This window comes from Rhipicephalus sanguineus, chromosome 8, assembly GCF_013339695.2.
Source record: "Rhipicephalus sanguineus isolate Rsan-2018 chromosome 8, BIME_Rsan_1.4, whole genome shotgun sequence".
NCBI classification, from domain to species: Eukaryota; Metazoa; Arthropoda; class Arachnida; order Ixodida; family Ixodidae; genus Rhipicephalus; species Rhipicephalus sanguineus.
The window spans coordinates 123,713,753-123,737,761 of NC_051183.1; the positions used below are offsets into that span (position 1 = coordinate 123,713,753).

At 47.9% G+C, this 24,009-nt stretch overlaps 1 protein-coding gene across 1 annotated transcript in view; it reads left to right on the forward strand.

Moving 5' to 3' along the window:
- Positions 1 to 5,217: 5,217 nt before the first annotated feature.
- LOC119403488 (acetylcholinesterase-1-like) overlaps positions 5,218 to 24,009 on the forward strand; it is a 32,350-nt gene continuing 13,558 nt past the window's right edge. Inside the window, exons 1-3 of the mRNA XM_037670419.1 lie at positions 5,218 to 5,341; positions 6,553 to 6,742; positions 18,711 to 19,712. Of these exons, the coding sequence (XP_037526347.1) occupies positions 5,218 to 5,341; positions 6,553 to 6,742; positions 18,711 to 19,712 (1,316 nt within the window). The remainder of the gene's footprint in view (positions 5,342 to 6,552; positions 6,743 to 18,710; positions 19,713 to 24,009) is intronic.

The following is a 24,009-nucleotide window of genomic DNA, read 5'->3' on the forward strand; positions in this document are numbered from 1 at the left end:
AAAAACTCGATTTTTTCTTAGAGTGTACTCATGTATTGCTATGTTACAAGACAACAGCTATTGTTCATCACTTTAACATTATCTGACATAGCCACCTCATCATACAGTGTGCAGGAACAATTTTTAAGACTACAAAACACAAAGCATTTGCGGATTATGTGTGTTTTTGTTTCTCAAAGCCGTTTTTCCTACCAAAAGTACACTTTGAAAGAAAATGCACTTGATTAGGAGAAATGATTGTGAGCAACAAGCACACTCATAATCCACAAATGCATGTTAATAGGCTCGTATGGTTTCCACAAATACTCACCATCATTATTATTGATGTCAATGCCATGCCGGACGGATATGCTGTGTCCTGCTCAGAACACCAAAGGCGCACTGTATGACTTGTCTTGCATGGGTAGGGGCTGCGCTGCACTGCTTCTCAGCTCGGCCAGCCACGGACAGAAGGGTGAGCACCCATGGCTCTCAGGCACAGCGAGAGTCACCTTCAGAGACCAGCAATTGTGTATTCAGGATTTGTAGAAATAACCGTGCCACTATGCAATTGTGCTGAGAACATGTACGACGGAAATGAAACATATGCAACAACATTGAAAAAACATGAGCTACGACTGGTAAAATACGCATTTACTGCTCCTGTGCTGCCTGAGCTCTTTCTCCCTGCATGTTGCGAACAGCCAGGCGATTTTCACCCGCTTGCTATTTCTATACAGAGCACTTGATACAGTGAGTGAGTCACAAGCACAAAAGCTCAATAAGCAATAAAAGTATTTGTGCTATTTCAAAAGCACAACTTTCTAGTCTCACATGTATGAAGTAAAATTCATAAGCTGCAGACTTTACACTTTCGACATTGTCAATTCCATGATAGTTTGCTTCTCCTTAAGTATCCAATTAGCATTGGTGCGTGAAAATAATACAAGCATCTACTGTTACTAACAATGTTTGGGTTGTGAAGGTGTGTACATTAACCGATGTTTACTGTACCATCTCTACTTTAAAAAAAACTAACCTAGCAACCAGCCATTAGGCAGTTTTCTGCCCTTGAAGCTCCCAGGAAGAGCACAGTCCATCCAGATGAGGCTGCCATGCGTGCTTCCAGGCCCCTTTGAGGTGGGCTGGATGATGACACCCCTACCATTGCAAAATACTTGTACATTTAGAGAGCACAAGTCCTTCCTATTTTTGTACAGGTGCTCCAAGTCGTAAGGTGGCTTGATTTGCCAGTGCTTGCAATCGATGGATTCCAGGACCTTACGAAAGTCTGCGATCTGTGAAGAGGACAAACAGGATATATTCAAAAAACCATCAGTGAAAGCGCTCTTAATACATATTTGGCAGTAACACAAAAACTATCACTTAGTCAAACCTATTAAATATGCTATATTCAATTTGGAACAAACTGAAGCCCCATGTAAGCTTTACATACTGTAAGATATATATGTCCTGGTAAAGTATAGTGCTGCCACAGCAGTAATCTTCTATACAAGTAATTTTGCAATATAAAGGGAATTCCTGAAGAAGTGCTACATGGCTCCTGGAAAATAAATTCGCATCAAATATTTTTCTCTCAACTGTCAAGCGTGGTAAACAGACAGGCTCCTCTTAATAACCAGATAATAACCTGCTTAACCCAAATCATAAACACTGCTGGTGAACTTGCTCATATTCCAATATATGTATACTGGCCATATATACATATATACAAAGCGGTAGTAGTACATTTTTCGTACTGGAACTTAACATGGGGTGACATTACATCTGCTGCGATGAAAAACTTACAAACGTACATACGTTATAGCGCTACACGAATAACAAAGAAATAAGTTGCGCAAGTTCACTCAGCGATGGCACAACGATATTAGCAGCCGTCAGCGTCATCGGGAATCGAATGTGCTCTGCAGCCACAGGCAAAAGACGTCTGTGGACTAGAAGCTGCCGTTGACGTAGAAATGCAAGGCTAGCAAGACGTGTACGTCCACTGGTCAAGCGTGAGAATTCGCCGTGGGCCGCTGCAGTAAAGGCTCCAGAGCCGTGCAACACGACAGGACAGATGGACTCGAAAACCTGTAGTTAGCAGGTGCTGGTCTACGACTTCATCCAAGGCAAGGCACCAGTGAGAAGTGTGTTCTGTCCGGATCGAAGCCTGACGTCCACGTGCTTTCGCTGCCAGGTACAAGTCCAAGTTTTCACCGGAGAACAGTCAAGGCGTACTGCCAAAGCAGCCACATTTACAGCAGAATGTCTCGGCGTGCGACTTGGGTTCGACACGTTATGACGTTCGGATTACGGTTATCACAAGAAGGCGAAGCAACGAGTTAAAAACGAAAATGCCAAGCCCAGCGCCAAATCCTTAAATCCCTCATAAAGCACCATCGCAAGTTCGTAGGGCGAAACACGGTTATCAACGCTTTTATATTCTGCCACACGGGCACAGCCTCTTCACAAGTCTTGGAAATGTCAACACAGCACCACTGTTCACAACGCACATCGTTTCACTCCCGAACACTGCATTTGCCTGGACTGCTCACAAGAAAATAGAAGCGCACGGGCTAACCCGTGGCGAAGCAAGAACCAAATACAGAGCGTAGTTCATGTGTTACCGTGCGAGCACACAATCACTCAAGTAACGTGCCGAAATGTTGTCAATTCGAAATGCCGCACTGCACCTTACTGAGACACTGGAAAGCGAAGCAAACGAACTGTTACCGACACTCAAACACGCACTGCAGTCTCCTCGAATGCTAGTTACCGTCGGTACACAGGCGCCGATGCCCGCTTCATAAACCCACCGAGGCACAGGCGTCGCTACGCTTCACCGCACACCAAGAGACACTGCCGTCGGTCTGCACACGGGTTGCGCGCACCGAAAAAGCAGCGGTATTCACAGCACATCCAGTCGAACGCTGAAGGAACCCAAGCGTTTGCGAAAATCGGCACCGAAACATACCGACACATACAGTTTACGGCACCATGTTGTTTTCGCGAACTGCGCAGCAGGGGCAAGCGCTAAGAGAGCTCACAAAAAGCTCTTGCGCGTTCTTCACGGCGAGATAAAAATTACTCTTATGTGCGAGGGGGAAGATATGACGAACACGACAGGAGCGCACGATGAAAGAAGTGTTTTGTCAACGTCATAAGATGACCTGATGTAGAGAGTACTGCTTCCCAACCAATCATAAGCTGCGCCTCTCGCCCAAGCCGTCGTCTGCTAGCGTTTGTCGTCTGCTACGATAGGAGCCTGCAGCGGGGGTTTCGCCTAGTCTACGCGATGATTTCCAGGTCAAGCTGACGCTTCTGAGCACAAAATACATATATGAGCGGGTGAAGCCACCTTTAATTGATATTCTGACGCCAAGTTAAATGGCAGTTAATAATCAAAGGGACATGCATTCGGCAAAGGTTTGTTTATACTCGAGAATCGTGAGCATTCGCACTTATTTTCGATGTCATTTCAAATTACTGGAGTCATTTCTTTCTCACTACTTGCCACATTAACGCGTTCCGTTTCAACAGTGAAGGTCGAAAAGATCGATTTGTTTGTGATTTGTTGCATAATCACGCACATCTATAATATGCTGGGATTTGCAATGTACGAGCTCGCTCTGGATCGGCCCAAAGTGCATAGCGACAGCTGCATTTCGGAGATCGTGCCCAGGGGCGTAGCCAGAAATTTTTTTCGGGGGGGAGGGGTTCAACCATACTTTATGTATGTTCGTGCGTGCGTTTGTATGTGTGCGTGTATATATACGCAAGCAAAACTGAAAATTTTCGGGGGGGGGGGGTTTGAACCCTCCCAACTCCCCCCCCCTTGGCTACGCCCTTGATTGTGCCTGTTGGTCAGTTAAAGCCAATCCAACTAGACAAGTTATGGAATCACATAATAGGCTTTAATAACGGCTAACTGAAATGCTCCGTTCAATTTTATTACCAATGACGTGCAGCTGATGTGCTCGTCTGAACCACTTTGGTGGTAATTTCGACAAATGCTGCGTACATCATCATAAGTTGGACATCTCATTGGAGGAAGTAGGGTGCAACACAACAACATAACAAAAAAAAAAATGTTGACCAAATACCGCGCCGCTTTCGACTTCATCGACCATTCATGTAGAACTTTGGTTTTAATCCAACCACAAGACTTTGCATGCATAATTTTTCGCCATTGACACCCAATAGGCTTCTTTAATTACTGCGACTCCCAGCTTATTGGACGACTGCGAGTGTCAATACTGTCCATAGCGTTCAAGCGAAACAACACACGAAACTCAAAGCGCCGAAATAAATTAAAACGTACCAGCAGTCACCAAGCAGCCTTACATGGCCGTGACTTAGCTTAAAATCAGCCATGGCACCCAGATACCCACCGCAGTTGCATGTTCTAAACAGCCATATTGTTCGTAAGAGTGGTCCGGACCACTCTTGGGATTTCCTCGTAGCCACGCTGTTTCTGCGCAATTTTTTCGCTTTGTGAATCCACTTACGAGCCTTTTTGAGTGACGTCACCAAATATAGCAACTGCATCACCATCGCTGGCATGTTCCTTGACAGTCGCAGCGCGCTTTACCGCAGCGGCCGATGTGATAACAATGGCTCTTACGAAGTTTTTTTCGCTTGGTGAATCGACTTACGCGACAAAATTTCTCTTACGCGACAATTTGCTCGTAAGTGAGTTTTGTGAATTCGGCCCCTGGTCTCCAGCCATATTCGCAAGGAAACTATAGCAAAGTTTAGGGAACCAATTGTGCGGTCGACGGTGAATAAGAATGTAAGTAAGAACGATGCAATAAACAAGGACTAGCGAAGAACACGCGAGTCATCATATGTTCCGGTGCACATACATTTATTCTGCCCTACCAACGCGCCCAAGGTTCCCCCCTTGATAGCTCGGTGAAGCAATTCGTGTTTTGCCAACAGATGCCATCCGACCCTGCAAAGCGAAAAATGTGAATTCGTGGATCGCGAGATATTTTTTTCAGCTCACTCGTATTAAAGCTCGTATTTCCTCGATGCGCACATGCCTGTGTTTGCAGCATCTGGATATTGTGGATGGAGCGTCTTCGTACAATGGTACGAACCACCATGACGGCGAATTATGGTGGTGTAAAATATCTCTTTGTGCTGATACTTCTGAACCTTTTCTTACCGCTTCTGTACATAGGAGTGGAAAGTACCGAAGAGTTTGAAATTATAAGCGCACCCGCCGGCAGAATGCGGGGTGCTAGACGCATCGCACCAGAAGGCAAAAGCGTTTACGCCTTCACTGGCGTAAGGTACGCGAAACCGCCCATTGGTGAACTTCGATACCGCAAACCCCAGCCCGAACCGCCGTGGGGTAATGTCCTTCGCGACGCAACGCAGATACCTCCGTCTTGCAGTCAAGCGAGCGTCTACTCAACAAGTCATCTAATCTGGGTTCCATACCGTAAGTTTGTTTTGCGACCAGCCACACTCTCTCTACAATACTGCCTCTGATGAAAAAAAAACAGTGCAATTGTCTTAGATCATATCAACTTATATAACATGTCAGACTTATAACGGCAACATTTAAGCAAACGAAGAGACAGTTTAAAAATGAAACTGTCTGAGCACAGTGGCGTAGCTCCGCTTTTTCTTCATTAATAGGCATTGGTGGGTAATTATTTCGATCAGGCGTTCTGAGAAAAATACGGACAATTGTAAACCCTCTTCTGATTCGTCATTCCTTCCAGGCAAATAGTCATCCTTGATTACATAAAGAATCGTTAGTCCGATAGTTTGCAAAAGAGAACAACAAATAACGTAAGTCAGCCTTTCTGTTCACCAAGTGTGGACTATGCATGACATGTTGCGCGACTGCAATTACAGACCTCATTTCATGATGCCAGGAGGTCACCGTAATGTACCGCCTCATCCTTCCGATTATATGTATGTGTTAGCAATCTGATTGGTGCTGTGAGTGATATTTCAAGTCGTTTTACGGATAGATAAAATCGATAGATATAGTCCTTTCTTCATGTGTGTGCACGCGTTTATATGCCTTCAGATATATACACGCACAAAATGCTCTGGTGGTCGGCTTTGGACCACTGAAACGACCACTCTGGCTACGCCACTGATCACTGGCGGCAGCGCAGCTCTCCACGTCCCTGCCCTTAGAGTGTCATTGTACCAATCCCCAATGTATGTCAGCTTCATGTCAAAAGGGTTCTTTTAGGTCGGTCAGTAAAGCCGCATTCCCTTGTGGAATTTACAGCTACGTTGGGCCAGCAAGCAATTGAATTTGCCATTCGCTGATGAACGCGACAATGACGATGACGTTGCTGTAAGAAAAGACCACAGCATATCAGGTCGACTTAAGGTATTTTACACCGTCATCAGTGAGAGGTGCAAATTTCATGTCGAGAGAAATTTGTCACTTTTATATTCCCTCGCTGGATTTTTAAAATTGGCACATAAACTTCTGAAGTAACTTCAGTCAAACAGCTTCAACAGGTGAATGATGCTATTTATTCCCAAAGGGAAGGCTATGCTGATGGTTTTCTTACGTGTGTCGCAACTATGCAGATGTAAGTACAAGCGAAGACTGCGTCTATTTGAACGTTTGGACACCGACCTTGAATAACACGGCAAGCCTTCCAGTCATGGCTTGGCTACATGGAGGCAGATTTCTTGTTGGCTCAGCAGCGATGCACTTGGACGATGGAGGAAACCTGGCTGCCCTTGGAAACGTTGTGGTCGTCACCATTGGCTACAGGTACCGTGATTTGGGTGGATAGAGTTGAAGGACTTGCTGTAGAACTATGTATCCTGACTTGACACAATACACGAAAAGCATTCCTCTAGAACAAAGGAAGTGCTTATAACTCGAGCACAGCTAGACAAAGTGCCAGAGTCAGAGCGGTAAATTGGAATGATCAACACATTTCAAGGTATAGGTCTGTTTTACATCTGTCTAGCTGTCCGAGATTCGGGTAACGTGCCCATATAAAATATTTGTGCTAGGAAAGGTATGGCGTAAGTTTCCACGACTTTAATGTTCGATTAACCAGATATCTACCTATTTCATTCGAGGTAGGTTATTAAGCACTCATTTTCGGGTACATTTCAAGTCACAAGAAGAATTTCCCTGACATCTTGTCATGGGACCATGGTATGAGTTGCATGTCACGTTTCTACGAAGTTTAAATGCCACGTCAACGTGCAGGCAAAGACTACCTGGAAGCAAGAAGCAACTTGGCCACATTAAGCACGACACTCACTTAGCCGGAACCACAAGCGGGCTCGCCAAAGGTTCTACAAGATCAGCGAGCGAGTTCCGCAGCAGAAATAACCAGCGTTGAAACAGATACGAACGGCATAAGGTACACAAAAGTGAACCTAGTACTATTCAGGCAGGCGGAAAATACCCAGGGCCCTGATATTCGTCTCGCTCTGAACGGAGTACACCCTAACCTCTCAAGTGTTGAAATAATTTGCAGTAACATCAAGTATTGAATCAGGAATGAATGTAAACGAACGCAGCCAACAACACACTGTAACGGAACGTCCCACGAACCAGCACAACACGCTTCACATGCTACAACCACTAGATGCAGCACACAACCCACCGTAGTGACAGCACAAAAGCGTCTACTCAGCCTGTGGACGTGGAATTAACACCGGCGACAGAACACACACAACAAGCAGAGGCAACAGCTACACGCACTTCCCTCACGGAGATACCTACAAACACTAACAGACAAACAGGTAGACTGTCAAGCTGTTTATTGGACGGCACTCAGCGACAATGCGCAATGTCGACAGTCAAGCCAAAAGCATGGACTCTGAGCGCGAGCGGCGTTCAGAAGAGGACGACCCACTAGAAGCCGCTGGGCAACGCAACCGTTAAACAGTATCAAGGCTTCGCCACAATTACTCCGGGTACGACAGGGAACCGTCCGGCGACCTAACAGCTCGTCACGATGAATGGATGATAGTAGGCCTTGAAGCACTCCACGTTGAATATGTCACGCCCTCGACGGCGCATGTCCGAAGATGGTTCGATACGTTCGATCAGGTAGTTGACAGGGGATGTCGGTCGACGACCCGGTAGGGGCCTTCGTATTTCGGCAGTAGTTTTCAAGAGAGGCCAGTTCCTGTGGTAGGGACCGAGAGCCACACGAGCGCTCCAGTGGGGAACGTGGACTCAGAAGTGGTGGTGCCACCGCGAATGCTGTTCTGCCGCTCTTGTTCGTGCGTTGTAAAGGTCTTTGCAAGCTCGCGACACTCTTCAGCAAGCCTGGCTCTCTCAGAAATAGGCGCACATTCAGATGGATCCGGCATGTAGAGAAGTATCGTGTCAGTGGTGTGCGACAGGTGCCTTCCGTACAATAGGAAGAAGGGTGAAAAACCAGTAGTGCTCTGAGGGGCGGTATTATAGGCTTAGGTGAAGAAGGGCAGAATGGCGTCCCAATTTGTGTAATCGGCGGCGACGTACATTGAGAGCTTGTCGCCGAGCGTGCGGTTCAAGCGTTCAGTTACGCCATTCGTCTGCGGGTGGTAAGCAGTAGTTTCGCGGTGAGCAGCATGACACTCTTTGAAAATAGCTTCGACGACTTCTGACAAGAAGACACGGCCTCGATCGCTGAGAAGTTCCTGGGGTGGACCATGACGCAGCATGAATCGGTTTAGCAGGAAGGAGGCAACATCACGCGCTGTAGCCTCTGGGAGGGCGGCGGTTGCGGCGTATCGCGTTAGGTGGTACAGCGACGATGGCCCTGCGGTTACCAGCCGACGTCATATGAAGTGGTCCATACAAATCGAGGCCCATGCGCCAGAACGGACGGTCAGGGTAAGGTACCGATTGTAGATCGAGCGGTGACGCGTGCGTTGAAGGTTTTCGGCGTCGGCAATCGAGGCAGGAGCGGACGAACTTCTGCACGTAGCGGTACATCCCTCGCCAGAAGTATCGTTGTCGAATGCGGTGGTAAGTTTCGGATACCCCAGAGTGCAGGCATTGCGGATCAGAGTGGAAGGACTCGCATATTTCAGAACGCAGACATCTGGGTATCACAAGTAGCAACTAGCGGCCGTCGGCTTTGTAATTGCGTCGGTGCAGTAGGTCGTCACGAATGGCGATGTGGTGGGCTTGACGACGCAAGGCGCGAATGGTTGTTGTTGCCGGCGGATCAGTGAGAAAGTCTACCAGCGAGGCGATCCATTTATCTTCGCGCTTCTAGGTAGCAATGGTGTGAACGTCGATGCAAGAAACAGCAATGTGAGATACTGAGCAGGGGGCATTGTCGTCAGGCAAGGTGGAGCGCGAGAGGGCGTCGGCGTCAGCATGCTGGCGTCCGTTCCGGTAGAGCACGTGGATGTCGTAGTCTTTCAGGCAAAGTGCCCAGCGGGCGAGACGGCCGGAGTGATCCTTCAGTGACGACAGCCAGCATAGTACATGATGGTCGGTGACGACATCAAATGGGCGACCATACAAATACACGAACACACATTGGGCGCAATATGTGTTCACGAAGATTACTTCCCTGAAGACGAAGTCTGAGCAGTTCCTGAATCCCAGTCCATACCTAATCCCGAATAATGACACAAGCACTTCGTCAGACGCCCGGTGGCACATCTTAATCGCAACTAACGTCCATGATCGTGATTAATCCTTTGTGGTAGCTGAAGTAGTTATCCTACACATGATAGCATATGGTGAATCACTCACGAAGATGCCTTCAACAAGTACATAATGATCACTGGTGCTCTATGTGCACTCGTCAAAGGGGTTGTCATTTGAGGAGGGAAATGGCGAGGTCTGCGCTCCCAATAATTAGGGAAACTACGTCTCTGCTCATGGGATTTTCTCATGCATACACTGCCACACAGTACTTCAGGAACGCAAGGGGCAGAGTTGGTAGCTTGAGCCGCGAACGCATCAAGTCGTTCGGCTTCCCGCTGGCGTGTCGCCCTCTCTGCACCGAAACACTTACACCGCGACCTTTGCCTGCCCACGTGATATCATTTCTGCGGCACCTAATCCAGCACTCTTCTCAGCCAGTGCCGTCGAACTCGAAGCAGCCCTATCGGAAAAAACAGCGTTTCCAGTGCCTCCCAGTGCCTTTCAGTGCACTGGGTGGCACTGGAAACGCTGTACAGTGTGGCCCAGTGTACTACAGCGCGCTGGGAGGCACTGGGACAAACTGTACAGCGTGGCCAGTGCCGCCCAGTGCGCTGAAAGACGCTAGGAACACTGTACAGTGTGGCCCAGTGTCTTACAGCGCACTGGGAGGCACTGGCCACGCTGTACAGTGTCTGCTCGCGCACTGGGAACACTGCCAGCACATTGGAAAAAACTGGACGCACTAAGTGGAATTCATATAAGATTTGGTATTGGGTTGCGAGAAGTCAAAAGAAAAACTTACGGAATATCTTGAAAATATTCTATTGTGTGTCCTGTACATATCTAGCTTTAGTTTTAGTTAAGCGACGGAGGTTTGTATACGCTGAAGCAATCATCTGTCGAGCGCTCGCGTGCGCGCTTTCTCTGAAGTGTGCGATCAAGTGTCGTAAATGTAGTTCATATAACTGCATCGAAACAACTTATCATTCCCAACACAATATGACATTATAGTATTAGTCTGATAATAACATCAACCTACGCTAACAGCTAGTCCTTCCATATGGGCTCGTACCGCTGAAAGTCGCACGTCACCGGCAACAGTGAGCCTATGTAACGCTCAATCTCGGAGTTTTTAGCTTCTGATTCATGTAGTCGAAGGTGCTAATATGACCTCGCTTGAGTCGAGTATGATCGAAACTACATTCTAACGTTTATTAGATTCTTCGTAATTGAATATCCACGTTCTTCACAGCGATCGCGGCGCACGGAGTACAGCTCTAAGCCTAACGGCCGGTTCGGCTAGGACTGCGGCTGTATAGTACGCGGAACGTAAACAAAAAGAACAGAAAATGTGTTCAAACGGGTGACGAAAACTAAAGCCTTCAGTATGCAGGTCAGATGCACATTATTGTTTACGTAGGTATGACTGACTGCTTAGCGAGCCAGCGCGATTGCCGCAACACATCTGCGGTTACGCTAATATATCTTGCGGCAGAACGGGCCAGACAGACGTTCCGATCCTAGGCAGCACACAAAAAGCAAATTAACTACCTTCCCTTAGGTTCTCGCGAACACGAAGAAACTGAAATCTGCGTTTGTAAACGAGAAAAATGAAAATACTGGCTAACGGAGGTAGTTATAAGATGAAGAAAATAGTCGGTGTCCCGTCTTCCAGGTGTGGTGCAGCGGTAACGTGTCAGACTCAGGATGTATGGTGCATCGAGGTGGTGGGTTCGACTCCCGCGCAGTGTCATTTTTTTTCGAGGGTTATCTTTTTTTTTGTCGCGGTGCTCGCGTATTAGCCCTAATTACGATCGGGGTATGACCACTGCTTCTAGAAACAATTTAAAAGCCCGATTTCGGCCCGTAACGGGTGGCCCAGTGTGCAGTGCGCCAGCGTCCAGTGTGCCGCGTGCAGCGTGCCAGCGTCCCAGTATCCAGCGCCACACTGGTCCAATAATCAGGTATGGCACTGGGACAGTGCCACTGGGTTTTCCGATAGGGAGTAGATGACGGAGAAACATCATTGCTACATCTGGAAGTGTCCTGCAATATTGTACCAAAAGCCACCACTGCGCTGACACTAAGAAAGTGCTCCCTGTCATCGCGCGTTATTGTCATGATGCAGTACTTCACTTCACCCCTCCTGGATTGCAACACTTCCCCCACCACCGAAGAGCGCTGAGACAGGCAGAAGCTGTGGTAGATATAACGTGCGTTTGGGCAGCGCCTTGCATGGGGGTCGGTAGCGTAGTGGGCAGATCGCTCGGCACCTATAGTCCTCGTCCGAGAGGTTGTAGGCTTGACGCCCAGAATAGGCGAAACTTGTTCTTCTTCTTTTCCTTTGCGTTCTGTTCGTGTGCAATTCACCAATATCATTTCCGTGACGGAAATGATGCCAGTGAGGTCTTGCTGGACCCCGGCATAAAACAATTCCGTGTTAAAAGTAGCCAGAAAATGGGCAAGTAGCCAACTGCTTTTTCAGTCACCATAGGCCCAAAAACTTCACAAGCACAAACCTAGCAACTTTCAACCACTACGACACATAAGCGTTGCGGCACTCCACCGTGTAGCTGCCGATGTGCCGCCGATGAGTCCGTGATTTGCGCTCTGCATTGATGGTGGAGATGATCATGACAGAAAAGTGCATAAATGAAAATAATGGGTGTATCTAGGGGCAAACTCAGTTGACATGTAGGGCTTGTATGGTCAGAATGGCTGATTGGGCGAGTTGCTGATTCATGATACTTGAAATACGAGCGCGTAACTTAAGCTGGGACCTACAGAGCCCCTCAACAGGTTTGACAATTTCGAGCTGACGACCGCAATACATAAATTGGGCGTTCATAATCGCGCCTGCCAAAATTTGCAACTCTGCGCGCCGCCGAAATGCGTCAAATTTCAAGCTGAACGCTGCTTGCCCTTCTCGTGGGTGCACCCAGAATGAGGGGATCACGCACACGATGGAATGACCCTGCGTAGACGGTAGTGTTGTGACGCCGGTCCTCTACGTAGATGACTGATCCGCCACGCTGTTCTAGTGGTTATGGCGCTTAGCTGCTAACTTGAAGGTCGCGGCATCAAATCCCGGCCGCGGCGGCTGCATTTTCGATGGAGGCGAAAATATTTGAGACCTGTGTAGTTAGATTTATGTGCACGTTAATGAACCCCAGGTGGTCGAAATTTCCGGATCCCTCCACTACGACGTCTCTCATAATCATATCGTGGTTTTGGAACGTTAAAGCGTTTTGGAACGTTTTGGAACGCTATTAATTACGTAGACGACTGTGCTCTGACGTCGCCAACAGTAGCACAGGACACTGCGATAATTACTTGACACAATATGCGTAGTTTGTGTAATATGTTGCTTGAATAGATGAATAAAATATGAGAGAAATAATGAGGCACACAAAGGGAATGTGCGTTTTTTTTAATTTTTTTTCCGTGAATTGCAGTGAGATCCGGGGCTAGCGCGCCTTCGTTTCACATGCGTTCGTGTACCCGCGGTTAGCGCATCGAGCAGACGCCAGCCCTTGAAACAAAAGTAATGTTCTTGCGTGTTCGAGTACTCATTAGGCTCATTTATTCTCCCGTGCCCAACTAAATGTTCATGCGGCACTGGCTCTTGAGACCGCTTCTCTCGTACTCGTAAAATTGTCGCAGCTTTCATGCCCCTCCCACAGAAACAGGCAGTACTACACAGAGAACGCCGACACAACGCCCACGGCTTCTACATAAAACAAAATTGGCCGCGTATCTGCGTGCTTCGCTGCAAATGTCGTCTAAAGACGATAGAAGAGGCGCTGCGTGAGATATGGACGCCATCTGGCAATACGTCCGGAAACATGAGTGCTGTGTTGCGGGCTGGTAGTCCCGGCGCAGCAGCAGGCGAAGACCGGCGGTGACCAACGCGACCGGTGGGGACGCCGGCCAGCCCGAACACGCTGTTTGGCGCGATGCGCCGAAGGAGAAGAAACGTCCGCACTCAACGAGTACTCTCCACAAACTCTCTTACTTACACGTCGCCTAGGTAAAACAGGAATGCCAGAGCGGCGCCCCCTGTCATTCGTACAATGCAATACTGAACCGAAACCGAAACACAACATGAGCTTGTGTAGAGGGCGCGGAGGAAGACAAGTTTCAGCGCAGTCGCATTTTCAGCGCACCTTAAGAAACTAGGGTTGTAACATTGTAGGGCGAGTAGGGCCAGAAGGACCGTCACGAGGAAAACCTGCCTCCTCAGTCGTATTCGCCTGGAACGTTGGTGTGGCTTCGCGTTCCCTCCTCCGCTCCTGTCCTTTCCACAAAGCTACTGCCTACGTACGAAGGCCCCTACCGCGTCCTACGTCAAGCATCCCCAGTTGACTATATGATTGAGCCTGTTCAATCATCTACGGACCGCCGTCGTCGCGGCCACGAGACTGTTCACGTCGATCGACTGAAGCCGCATTATGACCCACCAGTTGTACCTGTTCCTTAGGTCGCCAGGATGGCTCCTTTTCCGCGGGGGAGTGATTTGTAACATGGTAGGGCGCAGACAAGAACGCCTGCGAAAGAAGAAGACGAAGACAGTTGTTGGCGCTCGCGCTTGCTCGGCTTGGACCGCTGATCGCTTCAGCTGTGGCAATCTTTTAATAAACGCGTTACTGTCTCAACGTTAAACGCATACCATCAAGGTCTTTAAAATTTCGTATCTTTGTATTTTCTATTAAAGGAACACACCACCTAATACTTATCTAATGATGTTACGCCTCAGATATGCGTAATATTTACTTTTTGATCGACAACGTTCACAAGTATGAACAGCCGTACCAGTTCAAGATGGGTGGGCGGTAAGCAAGTGGTTCAACTTTGGCCGGTTGGTTGAATCGGGTGACGTGCCGACAAACAGAAAGACAGACAGACAGACCAAAATTTCTGCGTTTAAGTTCCCCAAGAAAGACTATCGTCTTTAAAAAGCTAGCGGCCGTGAAACGCCGCTCGCGTGCTCGGGCTGGCTCGGTCCCGTCATGCGCATGACGGGTTGATGGGTATGCGTCATGTGATTCGCCGGCTCTGCTGCCGAAGAGGGCAGGGGCCGTGTTCTCAAGCGATCGCAAAACGCGATAATCGCAAAAGTATCGCCTTTGGTGCGCGCTGATTGGCTATTGAGCAAAACCGGAAAAGTACGGCGCCGTCTAGTATTTCCATCGACGTGAAGGTGCTCTACGGTGCTCCCGACGTGCCTGCAATAAACGAACACACCTTATCACCATCGGTTGATGGTGAAGCCTAGCATTTCAGTGACATAGACGGTACCTTCTAGTATTCAAATCTCGGTGGATGTGCGCAGCATTTTTTACGCTGAAGCTTTCAGCGAGCATTACCTTGGGTTGTTTTCAGTTCTGGTTATTTGCCGGCGTGTGTTTTTTCGTGGTTTGAACATTCCAGGAACATGAACCGTGCGTTGTTCGCGTTGTGTATCGCGCCAGCCACATGTCGAGACGCACACTACAGCTGAAGTCTCTGAGTACGCCGTGTTAAACTCTCAACAAAAATACATTTCACACAAAGTTGCATTCTTTACACATTATACTGTGCATTAAACAGTTGCACAAAAAACATTGAAAGCACTTTCCACACGTCCTATATCTGAAGTAGCCACAGCCAAGCCTGGCCACTGCGTAGAAGTCAGCATACGCTCGAAAACGCCGCACCCGGGCCACTGTACGCTCGTACGGTACACTCACTTTTGTCTTGTGAGGCATTCGTAACACTAACGGCCAGTGCAACAATGACGTCACAGGCAAGTGTTTCTTCAGTTGTTGAACGCATCAGATTCTACAACACCGAACGTCATACTATCGTCTTGTGCGATCGTCTGAGAATACGGCCCCAGGGAAGGGATTTGGCTTGCGAAGGCTACACGGGGCGAGTGGCAAGGATTAGCAGCTCGCCTCTTCGCAACATGGTTTCGCGTCGCCACCAATTATTGTTTTTCTTAGCACGTAATGAACCCATTTGAAAAATTCTTGCGGCACAGTGCTCCTTATTCGGCACACAACAACTTCCAGCGTCTAACTAAAATTTGCTATGTGGCCTGGTGACGAGCCTTTTAACAAAACAAGGACAAGCGCATCGTACAGCCTACGATGCGCTTGTATAGCCTATTACCCTCGAGCACCTGTCCACAACCACGAGATCCCCGCATGGATTTGCCATTTTCCATCCATGAACTCAAGGCAGCACTAGCTTTGTGTGGACACGCGTCGGCACCAGGGCCCGACGGAATTTCGTACAGAGCCCTGTGTCACCTGGGCGAACGCGCGAGAACTTTTCTCCTGGAGTTGTACAACAAATCCTGGCAAGACGGCACGCTCCCGACAAGATGGAAGACTAGTCGCCTGGTTCCACTGCTGAAGCCGGGCAAGTCACTATTGGAGCTCTCATCCTACCGCCCCATCACACTGGCCAGTTGTGTAGGCAAAGTTATGGAGAGGATGATCCTCGGACGCCTGGAGTGGTACTTGGAGTGCAACAATACCTACCCAGGTGCCATGGCAGGATTTCGACGTGGTCGATCATCAATTGACAACGTAGTCGACCTGGTCACCTACGTTCAACACGACAAAGGCCGAAAGCGTCTCTGCGCTTCATTGTTCCTCGACGTGAAAGGGGCGTATGACAACGTTACGCATGAAGCCATCCTCAGCGCTCTCGAAGAGGTAGGAATAGGCGGTCGGATGTTACGTTGGATACGTAGCTATCTCTCAATGCGATCATTTTTTGTGAGCACCGAGGACGGCCAAACATCTCCACATTATAGCTACCGTGGCGTCCCTCAAGGCGACGTACTCAGTCCTGTGCTGATCAATCTTACGCTGATTGCCCTCCTTGAGCACCTGCCAAGCACAGTTAAGCTATCAATGTACGCGGATGATCTCTGCATTTGGACGTCCGCCGTAACACGCCTACAGTTGCGAGCTGCCACCCAAACTGCCCATTACCTCCGTAAAAGAGGCTTGGAAATTTCTTCCGAGAAGTGCGCTCTCGTGGCGTTTACGCGCAAGCCTATGAATAACTACAGCGTAATAATCAACGGTCAAGCTATACCGTATATTCGATAACACAAGTTTCTGGGTGTCATAATTGACAGAGACATATCATGGAGCCATCACGTATCGTACCTAAAAAAGCGGTTGATTGGCATCTGTCATCTGTTGAAGTTTTTCGCTGGGAAGACTTGGGGAATGTCCCCAAGTGCCATGCTACAGCTGTACAGGGTACTTTTTCTCGGCTTCCTGCGGTACAGCTTGCCTGCATTAACCAACGCCAGCAAAACAAGCCTACGAACGTTACAAAGTGTTCAGGCCCAGGCACTCCGGATTTGCCTAGGCTTGCCTCGTAGTGCCTCGACGGCGGCTTCTATAGCGATCGCCGGAGACCATCTCATCAAGACACACATTGACGTTGAAACACTCAGGACACATATAAGGCATCTGGCTCGGACTCCCCGCCACCACCTAGCCTCTTTACCAGCAGACAGACCACGCGCATCTTTTTTGCCAAACGGTAACCGCGTATCGCGAGTCTTTACCAACATGTTTCATGCCCGCCGCGAGACCTTCGATTCCTCCGTGGTGCCTGACTCAGCCCAACATCAGCCTAACAATACCTGGCATCCAGAAAAAAGCTGATATGTCGTCACCTGCCCTTAAACAGCTCGCTTTACTCCTGCTATATGAGAACTACCAAGGCTATGTACACGTATACACTGACGGCTCCGTTTTGCCAAACAGCTCAACTGCAGCAGTTGTGATACCGATCAAAGCCACAACAATTAAATTCAAGACCTCCCACCTTACAACATCGACGGCAGCAGAGCTCGCAGCACTTCGTGTCGCATTACATTTCATAAGTGATGAACGGGCACAAAAATGGACTATGTTCAGTGACTCCAAGGCGGCACTACAGTCTCTTCTGTCACCTTTACGACGCGGCCCGCACGAACAACTTGTATTTGAGATTGCAGAAGAGACGCACCATTTAACTGAGAAAGGGCATGAAATAACTTTTCAGTGGCTTCCAAGTCACTGTGGGATTATCGGCAATGAACTGGCCGATCAAGCTGCCCGTTCCGCCCATACTGAAAACAATCAACACTTAATACCGCTCTCCAGAACTGACGCTGCACGGAAGCTCCGCGTGTTTGCTCGCCAACTCACCATGTCGCAGTGGAACGAGCCACACTTCCAGCACGCGCGACTATATGCCCTAGACCCAACACTCAGCCTTTGGTTTCCCCCAGGACTTCGTCGAGGTGACGCTACTCTTCTGTGCAGGTTATGGTTGGGTGTCGCATTTACCTGTGCGTACGCGTTCCGCATAGGAATGGCCGACACCGCAGCTTGTGACCACTGCGGAAGTGATGAAACAATTAAGCATATTCTGTGCGACTGTCCCCAGTACTGTTCGCAGAGACAATCGCTTTGCAAGCGCGCTTGCCAAATTGGACGACCGAACTCTTTCGGAAGAAAGAATCCTGCGCTACCGACAGGACTTTACGTCTCAGAAGAAGGCTGTACAGGCGCTAATGCGCTTTCTGCGTTCAACCGGGCTATCAGAACGGCTGTGATAGGACGTCCTGCATTTGTGTGCATGCGTGCATGTTTTGTTTGTTGTTATGTTATCTCCCTCTCTCTCTGTCCTCTTTCTGACCCCTATATCTCCACCCCTGTGCAGGGTAGCAAACCGGTTGCTCGCACCAGGTTAACCTCCCTGCCTCTTCCTTTTCATCTATTTCTCACTCTAAATCTCTCTCTTGTCTTGGCATGAGTATATCTCATAATTTGCGCGGCTAAAATGAATGCGTGACATACATGCTGCGGTTTCGTTGTCATTATTTGCATCGTAGAAAGAACTGCTGCGTCATGAGGGCTGTCCTTATTTCTTTTTAAATTTACTATTTTTATTATGCTACCACGCTGTTTTGCAAGATTAAAGGAACAAGCGGAAGCGCAATTTTTGCAGAACACCAACTGAATAATTTCGCTTTAATGCCCACTAGGACACAATACACTATTCTTACCTTGTTACACATTATGTGCTTGATTGTGCGACCTGTATGCCAAAAATGATGCAGGTTGCAGTCGTTTGGCCTCCTTTATGACGGAACGGAGGAAGCACCCGGAAACCAAGGCCTCTACGATCAACTGCTTGCTCTTGAGTGGATCCGAAGCAATATCGGTGCGTTTGGCGGAGATCCAGGAGAAGTAACACTGTTTGGATGGAGTGCCGGGGGCATGACCATCGGTTTCTTTCTGTCAATCGCTGACGTTAAACTACCGTTCAAGCGAGCCATAGTGCAGAGTGGCCCAGCGACAAGAAAGGGCCTGACCAAGAACAATACAATTGCTCTGAACGAGTCACGTGAGTTCGCTTCCATTTTCGGATGCGCTGAGAGTTCCCAGAACGACACATCATCTAACTTTGTGTCCTGCCTGCGGAATGTAAATGCGTCGTTAATATTAGCTGTGGAGAGGATCTATATGGACAGTGGTGGTATTTTCACACCAATCTTTGGTGACGGCCTTCTACAAGATAATCCAGAAACGGCCACGTTCAGGGGTGACCGGGACATCCTCATGAGACAAGTAGCAAACGAAGGAGGTGTGAATCCGTACATATATTTTCCGGATGTTTTCTCGAAGATTCTGCCACCGCGAAACGTGAGCAAAAGTGAAATGGTTTACTACCTGGGTGCACTGCGTGGGAGCCTATCTCTGGCTGAGATATTAGATCTTCACGAGTTGTACATGGGAAACATTTCTGACTTTGACTACGATCAGCTGAGACAGGCGTTTACGCAGGAAGAAGGAGATGTTCTAATTTTCTGCGCCTCGCTCGACACTGCTCTAAAGATCGCAAATTCCACCGCCACGGCCAATTCAGGCAAGTCCATACACTTTTACGAGCTGGACTACGTGTCCCGCTGCCGCCAGACCCAACCCTGGACTGGCATGGCACACGGGGATGACATGCCATTCGTGTTTGGAAGGCCATTTGACCAGCGCGGAGGCTGTCCTGAGGATATGTTTTTCTCGAGAAAGATCATCGAAATATGGAGCAATTTTGCGAGAGGCAGGTGAGTTCTATTAGTAAGGATGCCATGCAAATTACGGGCACCTAGATTGGTAAAAGCTGTTACACAAACGTAAAAGATAGTCGCTGCCGCTATTTTCTACTTACAATTTAAGGGCGAGAGCCTTAGATTATTATATTTGAAGGCTACATCGTGAGGTATCGAAGATATCACGTGAGCTCGCGAGCTGCACATTCACTTCGTCTTTGAGGCGTTCGCTTGATCACCAGCCCAGTAGGGGCTAACCAAAATTGGAATGGGACCTTGATGATATGCATTTTCTGAATATTAGGGTTAGTATGCGATTTTACAAAAGCGATATAGTCACGCCATTGCGCGTATTCATGTGCGTTTGTTGTGTGCTGAAGGAAAGAAGATTACTTTTAAGGGCTCGTTTTTCTCTGTTGCAAAAAAATTAATGAGAACTAACAGACAACAATGCCAAGGAAAGTAGAGGGGATGTTATTTGTAGTGATTAGGATATAAACGGGAAGAAAGTAAAGTGGACCAAAAGATAACTTGCCGCGGCAGGGACCATACCTGCGGCTTACGAATAACGCGTCAGATGCTCTACCACTGACCCACAGCGGTGGTCATCCTCCCGTCCACTTTAATAGGCTATATATGCGCATATAAACCTAGGCTAGTCAGCGCCGATCGCAGCCATGGCGGCGAGTGTGGAACACTCTTTTTCTGCCTGTTGGCGTCACATAGCACGTGATCTTTTTACGAGTGGGCAGCTGACCAATAATCCGTCGCGTACTACCTGAAGGCATCAAGTCTACCAGAACGACACCCTCGCTATGAATGAAGGAAATAAGCTTTATTTGAAGGGCTCGCTTTTTTATTTTTAAACACACAATATTAATGAGAACTAACAGACAATAATGCCAAGGAACGCAAAGGGCTACCATTGGGCTACCATACTGTGCTGCGGGGGTGTTGAGGGCAAGTGCAGTGGCGGCGCCGGGAAGAAGGAGAGAAATGGTGGTGGTAGAACGTTCTGGAAACAAACAGCACTACGCTCACAGCGTGTGGGCTCAGAAGGTTCAATCCACGTCCCTATGGGTTCGACTAGGATTTTGGCTACACGTTGTTGAAAAGTTCTAAGCATTCCCCATCATTTTTATCATATTCTTACAATATGACATTTTACGCACAGAAGGGCGTCCATTAACAACAGTGTGACGGGGTCGTAACCAGTCAGCGGCAGCCCCATTTGGATGGAGGCGAAATGCTAGAGGCCGTGTGCTTAGATTTACGTGCACGTTAAACTACTCCAGGTGGTCAAAATTTCCGGGGCCCTCCACTATGGCGTTTCTCATAATGATATCGTGGTTTTCGGACGTAAAACTTGAGACATTGCTATTATTATTATCATCATTATCACTCAATTGGCACGGTATTTCAAAACAGAAGGCCGTCCGACGCTTCACCCTATTTGGCTTAACCACTGATTTATCAATGCACTAACTCTTGGAAAGTGTTAGGATGCTGCATGCAAACCTGAAATGCTACGCGCTGAACGCTTTATGCGCGTAGGAAGTGGGTTGTAGTTCCACTGCAGTGATGGAAGTGAAAAATTTTATTTTTTCCGCCGACTTCAAATATATTGTTACGCTGAACACTACTCAACCCAGCGCGTATAGCTCACAATCAAATAAAAATAAACATTATAAATAAGATACGTAAAGCATGCGGATTTAAACGATAAAATTAGAAGTTAGCTGTAGAAGAAATAGAAGCAGTTTGCGATTGAGCTGCGAACTACAAATAGTAATAATGGTACGCGCGCGCACTAAATAAAAAATACTGTTACGTAGAGAGTGTGTGAGTACTAACGTATGGCCATGTGCAGTGCAGCGCGCTGGTGAAAACCGCATGACAAAATGCCCACACGCATTTTTCGTTTGCCCAAGTTTGTGCATTCCGACATTTATGCGCACTTCTTCTGCTAGTTAACCTCACTTTCAGCTGAAACGCCGCATAAGCGAGAGACCATAACTTACACCAGTGGTCCTCAAATGGGGATCCGCAAAAGCCATCCTCAAAAAAAAAGAAAATAAAAAAAGCCGTTGTTGTAGGCACACAATGTCGCGTGACAACGGCCCCTTCTGATTTTCGGTATGCTTGACCACAGAACACTTTTGCACTGCGGCGAGCTAACACGTTTCCTTCTGTACATGACATGGTTGTAAAGCTTTTGTTGCAGTTTACTACGACGCATACAAGCGAGCATTCTTTTTCTAGGCTTACATACGGAAGAGCAAACGTAGCTAGAAGCAGGTTGAATGGCAGAAGTGTAGATAGCTGGGTCAGTTGGTATGGATTCATTACGAAGCAGCGCGAAAAGTACGACGACGCACGCAGGGAGGAATGACCAGAACAAGCGCTGTGCTCGTGTCACAGCGCTTGTCACAGCCCTTGTTCTGGCCTATCCTCCCTGCGTGCGTCGTCTTGCCTTTCGCGCTGCTTACTTCCAAGGTTGAATGTGGCTCCTCACCGCACAACTTCTTCACAAGCTGTTGCAATTCAATTGGCGTGGCGCTTCAATGTGACCATTCTTTGTCAGGGAGAAATATGAGGCGCATATTTCGCGTTACATGTTTTGTAGCGTGAAATACTTTTCTTTTCTCTCACTGCAAGGGGTTCCTCCATGCCTACCACTGGTTCAAAACGGTTCCTCAAAACATCCATGGATGAGAGCCACTGATTTACACGGGTATCTTTAAGAGTGGAAGTCACTTAACAAATGGCAAATTCCGCAATGTTCACCATACCATATAGAAATGACGTCCGGTCAGCCGACAACAGTCACTCGCAAGTTATTTATCTAAACAGAACTTCTATTCTATGTATATTCCTTTCAGGCGCGAATTATAACGGATAGTTTGCAAATGTGTGAGATTCCGACATGATTCCAAGACACTCAACATTACATTCTAGCTATGAAAGTAAAGTAATATCTCGTTTTGCAGCTCGCTTACGACCTTTCTCTAATGCAATATTTTGACAATGCAATTTCCCGTAGTGGGCCAGTGCATATTTAGAAGCACGCATAATTGCACATATGCGGAGTTTATGACTTTGCGTCATGAAATACATCGATAAGGTACCGACGGAATGTTAAGGGAAGAAAAGGAAGCATTTTTGCCTGTAGATAATGCAGACTCTGAAGCCTGCGCGGAAATTACTTTTTAGAGCACACTGCACGAATAAATGTACTCTTTTTCTGGCTACAAATGCCAGGCACCCAAGAATTCATTGTTTTGTTGGTATTTCAGATTGCCTCCGGCACACAATGGCTCTAAATGGCCGCAGTTTTCAAGGGCATCACCCGTGTTCCTTCAAATAACAGATACTGGAGACAGCGTGTCCAAAGTCAACTATTTTGACCGATGCAATGCACTGAAAGCTATGGGCCTGTATTGAAAATAAACGTTTTTCACTGTTTCTGCTCGAAGAAATGTCTGAGCTCATGGACCACATATGCATATTTTGTTTATATTTCATTCTTGGTTAAAATATTTTTATTACTTCGGATGCACATGTTGCTTGGCCAAATGAATGATGCTGCCGCAATGTATATAGATTTTTATTAATATAGCTACGTAGCTAACCCATCAAGAGCCAGATATTCTGCATACAGAAGACGACAAAGAGGACTGGCCTGTCGGTCTGCTGTGTGTGCTGTCCTTCATCTTGACCGATGCTGTGCACATCAGTGCAAATACACTTGTAAATAGTCACGCCTCGTGTCATTTTACGTAACATCTTTGTGGTGGAGGTGCTGCTTGTTCCCTGTACTCATCACGAAGCTCCGCAACGGCCGTATCATCGCGGGTCACAAGTTGACGGAACATCGTCGTCACCGCCTGCCCCTCCAGTAGCTTCCACCTACGTAGTCCTACCTCCTGCTCGTGATCCTGGCGTATTCTCCGGACAGGATGGCGTTGACATTGACAAATGGATCAACCTCTATGAACGCATCAGCGCCAGCTATAGGTGGGACCCGACCCTTATGCTCGCCAACGTACTTTTCTACCTTGATGGCCCACCGCGGGTGTGGTTCGAGACGCACGAATCTGACATTACGAGCTGGGAATCCTTCAAAGAGAAGATCCGCGACCTTTTTGGCAACACCGCTGGACGGCAGATGGCTGCGCGGAATCAACTGGCAACTCGAGCACAGACCTCTACGGAATCGTACGTCGCGTACATTCACGACGTCATCGCCCTTTGTCGCCAGGTTGATGAGCATATGCCTGAGTCAGAGAAGGTATCGCATGTGCTGAAAGGT